General features: G+C 44.5%; 1 protein-coding gene across 1 annotated transcript in view; it reads right to left on the reverse strand.

Moving 5' to 3' along the window:
- Positions 1-2,377: 2,377 nt before the first annotated feature.
- Positions 2,378-8,600, reverse strand: part of cep131 (centrosomal protein 131) — a 22,839-nt gene continuing 16,616 nt past the window's right edge. The window contains exons 24-30 of the mRNA XM_037690967.1: positions 8,199-8,316; positions 8,045-8,119; positions 7,478-7,620; positions 7,217-7,394; positions 6,945-7,141; positions 6,171-6,231; positions 2,378-2,657 (exon numbers count right to left, since the gene is read on the reverse strand). Coding sequence (XP_037546895.1) covers positions 2,589-2,657; positions 6,171-6,231; positions 6,945-7,141; positions 7,217-7,394; positions 7,478-7,620; positions 8,045-8,119; positions 8,199-8,316 — 841 coding nt within the window. The 3' untranslated portion in view covers positions 2,378-2,588. The remainder of the gene's footprint in view (positions 2,658-6,170; positions 6,232-6,944; positions 7,142-7,216; positions 7,395-7,477; positions 7,621-8,044; positions 8,120-8,198; positions 8,317-8,600) is intronic.

The following is an 8,600-nucleotide window of genomic DNA, read 5'->3' on the forward strand; positions in this document are numbered from 1 at the left end:
CTAAAACATGTAAACAACCGTTTGTTTTTCTCACAGAGGACAGAACAAAGTTGGTCTTAAAGACTTTTATTGTTTTTGCTGACGGATCAGTCTTCACAGTTTTCAAACCATCGCTGTATAAAAACAAACAACAAAACAGTAAATGATGCGTTCAGGGTCTCAGTGTGAACACGTGTGATGACAGATGAGTCATGTACATTCAAATCATGTGAAGGTGTGGGGGGTCACCGTCTAGAAACAGTAAGAGTGGCGACACACAGGATGCTGTGTGTGTGTGTGTTCCTGTCGGGCGAGCCAACATCAAGAGGTTCTTCAAAACCAACGTTCACAAGAATCCAGTGCAGCGACCGCATCGATCTCCTCCTGATGAGCTGTAACCAACGCAGCAGAACCAAAACTGTAATACGACCCCCCCCCCCTTGACTTTGAGCTTTCTGTGGACCCACGACCACAGCTGCAGAAACAAGAAATAAATAAAGAATAAATATTTTCTGATCGGGGTGGGGGGTGGGGGTCTTTAACTATCAGATGAAGGTCTTCCAGATCTGTTGGACCTGAAGAAGACACACTTCCTGCTCCAAACAGAACCGACACATTTCTGACGTTTTCTGTAGCGTTGGCGGTTTTTGGTCCTTCTGGTCACATGAGCTGCACCCCACCCATCGCCTCCTTCTGAGCTGCACCCCACCCATCGCCCCCCTCTGAGCTGCACCCCACCCATCGCCTCCCTCTGAGCTGCACCCCACCCATCGCCCCCCTCTGAGCTGCACCCCACCCATCGCCTCCCTCTGAGCTGCACCCCACCCATCGCCTCCCTCTGTGCCAGCTCTGCTTTCCTAATCCTCCACACACTTTCTATCTACATTCCTTCATCGCTCCTCTTCCTCACACTCAGAATCCCTCAGAGCTGCAATTATCTGACCTCAGACATTCTTCACCGCCTGCCTCCAACATTTCCACACGTCCTCCGTCGCCCTCTGACAACCTTCTACATCCGTTCTGCCTCCAGCCGGCGTCACGTCTAACCGCGTTGTTGCGTCTACAGCCTCGGTTCAGAAATGTTGGGATGTCGTCTAAAACGCAGATAAAAACTAAACGTGATGATTTTCAAAAACCCACATTTAGTTTACAGTAAACATACAAACCAGGGGAGTCCAGTCCTGGACCTGGAGGACCGCTCTGCTCCGACACATCAACCGTCTTCTGCAGAACACGACGAGGTAATTTAACCATGGAGTCAGGTGTTGGAGCAGAAAAGGGTCAAAGGTCAGAGACCCTCGAGGACCAGCACTGGACCAACTAGAAAATTAAAACATTTATTTTGGAAAAACTGAGGTAGTTTGAATTTGATGACAGAAACCAGCGTCTTTCAATGTGTCCCACGTCCACGGTCCCTCTGAGAAGACTCCCCTCTTCTTTTAACAACAGTCTGAAAACATCCAGGACCTGACGAGACCAGATGTTGGACGTTTAGGAGGACCCGAGGAGACCAGATGTTGGAGGTTTGGAGGACATGTGACCAGATGTTGGAGGTTTTGTCCCACTCTGATCTGATGGAGCGTTCCAGCTGTTCAACAGTCCTGGATCTTCTCTGCTGGATGGAGCAGATGTTGTTCTGAAACTTGTAGATAATTGTCTGTATTCATGGAGTCTTTCCAGATGTGTAAGCTGTCCATGCCAAAGGCACTAAACCCCCCCAACAGAGGTTCTGGACAGTCTTCACATCTGGCTCCTTCTTTGTCTGATAGAGCTTTACACATCATCTTTGGATGAACTGTGTTTACAGATGATCTGTGGACGTGTGCCTGAAATTCAAAATGACCTCATTTTCCCAGAAAATTATAAAATGTGTTAGTTTAAACATTTGCATGTTGATAATTTTCTATTGTGAATAAAATGTTGGTTTACAAAGTTTACAAACCATTACATTCTGGTTTTTTCCCATTTCACATGATCTCCCAACCCTTTTGGAACTGGGGTTGTTTGATTAGCTTCAGAGCTGGTCACATGGTGGGGGTGGTGGGGGGTGTAATTAGTTCTCGCCTCCAGGGCATGTTGGCACAAACACGACTCAACAGATTAGAGAGCGCACCAAGAACTGGTTCCTGGTTTTCAGCTGCTGATGGAGCCATGATGCTGATGGATGTCCGGGGGGCAGGAGCCCTGCTGCGTTCAGGTGCACACCAGCAGGCCGGGGCTCGCCTCAGAAACATCTGGAACTGTTCTGTGAGGAACGTCAACATTCTAAGGTCTGCAGAGCGGACCCAGTCTACAGTGGTCCTCCTCTGAAAGAGGAAAAATAAGTCCACTTGTAATCCTTTATACGTGGCGCCTCCTGGTCTGCAGCACGAAGAGGGGAAGTCCAACACAACAGTGTTCCTCCTGCCTGGGGGGAGGTGAAGTGGGGGGGGGGAGGGGCCTTACAGTCAAACACAGAACATTTCTGCTTTTTCCAATTGAGGTAGGTCACATTTTAAGCCGTCTTTACTCCCACAGGTCGAGTCTTGCAGGAAGAAAAATACCTCCAAACACAACAGGTGGTGGTGGTGGTGGGGGGGGGGGGGGGGGGCACCAGGCCTTCCTGTCAGTCACTTCAACAGCTGTTTCCTCTGCTGCTCCCACAGAGCCTCCAGGTGATCAGCCCTCTTCACAGCAGCCTGTCAGGGGAGAGGACCATGTGAGTGTTCATGTTCCGTTCACACCTGGTGCTAACCTGCGTCACCAGAGTCACTTCAGCTCATTTAGTTAACCACAACACAATCAACAAACATTCTTCTATAAACATGACGTACACTAATTTCATTTGAAAAAACTGTTAAAAACTGCTCAGGTGTGCAAACGTTAACTGTAAGACTGTGTGTGCCAATGATCGAGTCTCTTCGTGTGTTTGTGTATTGTGATTTGTAATCATTTTATAGTGTTATATTTTCTGTTTTATTTTATTATTGCATTGTACATCCATCGTTTCTTTTTTTTTACTTTTCAAGGGACTGCAGATGTGAATTAGCATTTGCTATAATCTGGAACAGCGCATCAAAAGGTGACATTTCTGTTTGGGTTGTACATTGTCCCTTTTTTAAACAAAGTTCATTCATCAAATAATAATTGAACAGAAACATTCATCAAATAATAATTAACATTATTTATCTGAGGAGCAGCTCTGAGTTTAACTCCATCACTGAACTCTCATCTTGAACAAGCATGAAGGCGACAGTGGAAAGAAAAACTCCCTCATGAGGAAGAAACTTTTAGCAGAACCAGGATCAGGACAAGAGGACCATCTGCTTCGATCAGAAGGGTTTGGTAAGAACAGATACACAATGGCAGGTCAAGAATCACGTTAAGATAGAAATTTACAAGAGATCCTTCCTGCCTACAGCATCAGCATCTCTAACGTCTCTTAATGAAATGAGGATAACGGGCTACAACAACAAATAATTTCCCTCTGGGATTAATAAAGTATTTTTGAATTGAATTTAAATAGTATCCAACAAAAACTATTCAATTGTAATCCAACAATGTTCAGTCAGGTCATCAGGACGGTTTCTTTCTTTTTGCTGAGACGTTTCATCCTTCATCCAAAGGACTTCTTCAATCTTAAGAGCCACCAAACAAAACTGATTCCCACTGACAGCATACTCCATAATGTAAAAAAACAGTTTGCTGGTGCTAAGATGTCCTCCGGGGCCCGCCCTCTCCCCCGGGGGGCAACTCCTCTGAGACAATCATGCCAAAGTGACTGTAAACACAGAAGTTCACTCAATAATCCAGGTATACTCCATTTCCACTATGGAGTATGCTGTTTGTGGGAATGAGTTTTGTTTGTTGGTGGCTCCTCAGATCGAAGAAGTCCTTTGGATGACGGATTAAACATAAAAAAAAAATAATAAATCGTCCAGATGACTTGACTGAACATGAACATTGTTGGATTATATACCTGGATTATTGAGCATGAACTTTGGTATTCAATTTTAACAATTCATTTTAAGAACTGAGGTCAGTTTGTCCTCTAGCAGTCTAAGCCTATAGCAGCATAACAAGCCAACCCTAGCTATAGGATTTATCAAGAAGGAAAGTCTTCAACTGGACAATGTGTCAGAAACTGGAAGTTGGTTCCACAAGAGAGGAGCCTGACAACTGAAAGATCTTCCTCCATTCTGCTTTTGGAAACTCTAGGAACCACGAGTAAACCTGCAGCCTGAGAGCGAAGTGCTCTGTTAGTAAAATATGGAACAATAAGATCTGTAATATAAGATGGAGCTAGGTGGTTGAGAGCTTTGTAGGTTAGAAGTAAGATTTTGAATTCAGTTCTGGATTTGACAGGGAGCCAATGGAGAGAAGCTAAAACTGGAGAGATATGATCTCTCCCAGTAACTAACGTTGGTGTATGATGAAGATTCATTATTTACATTTACAAACTGGGATCTATCAGATAGATATGATTTAAACCAATTTAGAGCTGTTCCTGTAATCCCAACATCATATTCAAGCCTCTGTAGTAAAATATTGTGATCAAGTGTATCAAATGCAGCACTGAGGTCTAACAGGACCAGGAGACACCTGTCCACTGTCTGAGGCCATGAGAATATCTTTAGTAACTCCTTGAAATTGAACCGAACCAAAATGTGATTGCAGCGTACCGTTACACCTCTAGTAATCGTCAATTTATTTTGATTTTTAAGCATATTGAACATTTCCAAATTTCTCTGATGCTTATATTTGAATAAATGTACAACAAACTGTACAACAGTTGTTTTTTATTAAAAACATGTTATAGAATTTATAAAACCGTATCAAAGCAAAACATGTTCAAGTATCGATACCGATACTTGCTGTTTGGTGTCGATGTCGATCCGATACCGATCCGATACAGGAAAAACTGCTGAATTAACTAAAATGGCTAAATCATGTCTGGACCCATTTCTGAAACAGGTCCAGACATGATTTAGCCATTTTAGTTGTCTACCTGGATTATTGAGCTCACAAACCCAGCGCTGAATTAACTTAAAACGTTTGTTTTTAAACGCAGACATGAATGTACTGAATGACAAATTTATTGAAAACTCTGCACCAGAACATTAAACACACCAAGAACTTCACAAGCTTGGTCAAACGTAAAAACAACACAACTTTAATTTGTTCAGTCAGTACACGAGCACGTGACGTCACTCAGAGCACAAAGTATAGAATTAGGGTGAATAGATCTGCCCTGTCATGGATCGGTTACGTTGTCACGATACCTGATCCAGAAGTTTTTTCCTGATATCTGTACCGATACAGATATTTGTATCGGATCGGTGCATCTCTAGGGTGTACTACATACGCCTGCGTATCACGTAGACTACACCGCTGGCATAGGAGCCTGGTGGACGATACATAAGTAGTGAGAGTGGTCGTTCCGTCTTCTATTGAGGAAGGGACAGACTTAGACACTCAAATGTATTAGAACTACCAACTGATTTGGCATTAATCAATAATCCTGACTGAAAAATAGAAGCTACTCCTCCACCTCGGCCAGTTGTTCTAGGAACATGAACATTTAAATAATTAACAGGAGTGGATTCATTTATACCAACAAAATCCTCCTGTTGTAGCCAAGTTTCTGTCAGACACAATAAATCAATATGATGATCAGTTATCAGTTCATTAACTAACAGGGATTTAGAGGAAAGAGATCTGATGTTCAACAATCCACATTTAATGAGTTTATGATTTTGTTCTGGTAAAGTAACTGTGTTTATTTGAATCAGATTTTTATGGTTAATATTTTTAGAGCTGATTTTTGGTTTATTTAATTTGAGCCGTGGGCGAGTTGACACTGTTTCAATGTGGGTGGGTAACAGAGGAGAAGCAGCAGAGAGGTGGAGGACTACAGCTCTGCTTCCTGGACTGGTTTCTACACTGGACTCTTGGTCGTCAATAACTTTACCAGATCACAAGTGGAGAGCACTAAAACCCTGCGCTCGTGACGCAGCCGGACACGTTCTGCCAACAGAACAAATGTAAACGTGTCCTGCTGCACTCAAACCTACTCATCGCTCTGCAGGGACCTTAAAAACAGTTTGTGGTGGCAGAGCTGTCTATTTTACAGAACTCAACCTAAATGTTTGGATCTTTAGATCTGAAGTGTCTTTATGTACAGCAGGTCTGACCGGGGCCGTGACACTCACCTCATGCTGCTTCCGGAGATTATTCACGGTTTCCTCTTTCTTTAAGATGGCCGACTTCACTCTGCAAATCACAAACAGGACGGTAAATACCGGAACGTTTCCTTCAGCGAGCACGGTTGTCTGTGGCTCACGAGGCAGCGTACAGGAGACCGACACTCAGAACATGTTCAGTCTCAGAATAAGAAGAGAAACAGACTCTGATTCGTACTGAATATGTGACGAGTGTCAGTCGTTTATTTGTGCCGTGATTAAGATAAGATAAAACTTTATTGTGCACCAAGGTGGAAATTTTCCTTCAGCTCTTCAACCATAAAATAAAACACATTCATACAATTTGTGCATAAAATAAAACATTTTTCAGAACGGTTATTGCACTCGGAATAAATGACTTCTTATAATGTTCTTCGCTTCCTGAGCTCAGAGGTTCAAACTGATGCAAAACAACACTGACTGCAGAACTACGAACGTGTTAAAGTGAGTCAGCGGTGATTCTGCACGGTTTCAGGATGTGAAAATGATTCCTGAGTTTTGGCAGCTGTTTCAGAGCTGGCGCTCAATGTTTGCCGACATAAACGGTTAAAAAGAACGACCTCCGTCTGTCGTCTCCACGGTCTGACCCAACCTTCTTCCTGGAAGTTTAGTTTCCATCACTCTGTTTGTTCCAGCGTGAAGTCCACGCCACGCCCACCGTCACAAACTGAGTTTGTCCCCACTCAGATTTAGAGACATTTAGAAGTTCCTCCTGATGTGCAGAACTAGCTCCTCCCTGCTCACCGGTGGTGGACTTCAGCCAGCTCCTCCTCCTTCTCCCGGGTGATTCGCTCCACCTCCAACCGCAGTCTGGCTCGCACTTCGGACACCTCCACCTTCAGCCGGCGGTTCTCCTCCTCCGTCGTTACTAAGCGGTCTGCGAACTCCTGCCTTATCACGGCCGCCAGGCTGCAGCGCTCCTCCGCCAGCTCGTCTCTGCTCTGAGAGGACGTTTCATTTTAACAGAAATGGGCGGAAACACTGACGTGAAACTTCAAGATGTTCCCCTCATTCACCTGAGTGACGTCTTCAACCTCCTGCTCCTTCTGTCGGAGCACGGCCTGCAGGCGGATCAGCTCCCCCTCCATCTCCACCTGCTGCCTCCTCAGCTCCTGTTGTTTCTCCACGGCAGCTCTCTCCGAGCGCTCCAGCTCCTTCAGCTCAGACTCAAACTTTTCCCTCAGACGCTTCACCCTGAAAGCAGCCGGCGTCGTGTTGACCACGTGCACGTGTTGACCACGTGCACGTTGATCGTGATTTGTGCCGAGCGCACACACCTGTTGTCGGCTGCCCTCTCACACTCCTCCTTGTCCTTGCTCGTCTCCTCCTCCAGCGTCCAGATGGCGAGCTCGATCTCCTTGTCCCGTTCTCGCCGCAGCTCTTCCCTCAGCTCGCGCTCGCGCCTCAGCATCCACGCTTCCTGCGGACGGAAGAACTTCGCTTTAATTCAGAGAAATGAGATCCGCTCTTTAATTTTTGAGAAAATGTTTTTTTTAAACTTAGCCAAAATAGTTTTGATCAAACCTAACTAAATAATGCTTTTTTAAATTATTATTCTGTAATAAAATCTAGAATCACTCAAGTTTTCTAGATTCTTATAAACGTTTCAGACCTGGAAAATGCCAAAATTTAACTCTTTATTTTCCAGACAGAGCCGACAAACAGAAACATCTTAATTAGAAAGTTCTGCTTCTGGTCAGATTCAGGAACTGAACTTTCCTCACAGACTTGACCCTGAGGAGAATCCAAACGTCTCCAGAGAAAAGCTTTTATTTTAGGTTAGTGGTTGTAAATCAAAGTGAACAAAAGGAGACGCTGCTTCAATCCATGCAGGAGGAACAAACCTCCTGCTTCTTGTAGTTTTCTCCCCACGTTTGTTTCTCCATGTCCAGTCGTTCCTGCAGAACCTTCATCTCCATCTAAAAGTCCAACAGAAGTCACGCTGAGCTGCGATGCTGCCTCAGACTGCATGACTGAGCCGTCGTGATGTTTCCTCACCTGGTGCCTCCTCTCCTGCTCCTCTCGGCTCTTCTCCATCTCCTCCCTGAGGGCTCGTCCAGACAGAGAGCTGTTCTCCTCCAACTGCCTCCGCAGGTCCTCCAGCTCGGCGCGCTGCCTGCAGCAGACACAAACGAGACGGACAGAAAACAAGTTTTCTTTTTGTGTTAAAACTTAAATTACAATGTTTTTATTCCTGTCAAACGTTGATCAAACAGTTTTCATCTCACTGAGCATGTAAGAAGTTTCTGTTCCTGTGGAAAGTGTTTTATTTAACAACTCTAAAAAAGTTAAATCTGGTCCTCTGGACATTCAAAAAAAACAAAAACAAAGCAAAACAACAAAAAAATGTAGAAACGTTTCGTCTCTCGTCCGAGAGACTTCCTCAGTCTGAGGTGCTGT

Source organism: Nematolebias whitei, chromosome 17 (genome assembly GCF_014905685.2).
Source record: "Nematolebias whitei isolate Nwh7 chromosome 17, NemWhi1, whole genome shotgun sequence".
Classification (NCBI taxonomy): domain Eukaryota; kingdom Metazoa; phylum Chordata; class Actinopteri; order Cyprinodontiformes; family Rivulidae; genus Nematolebias; species Nematolebias whitei.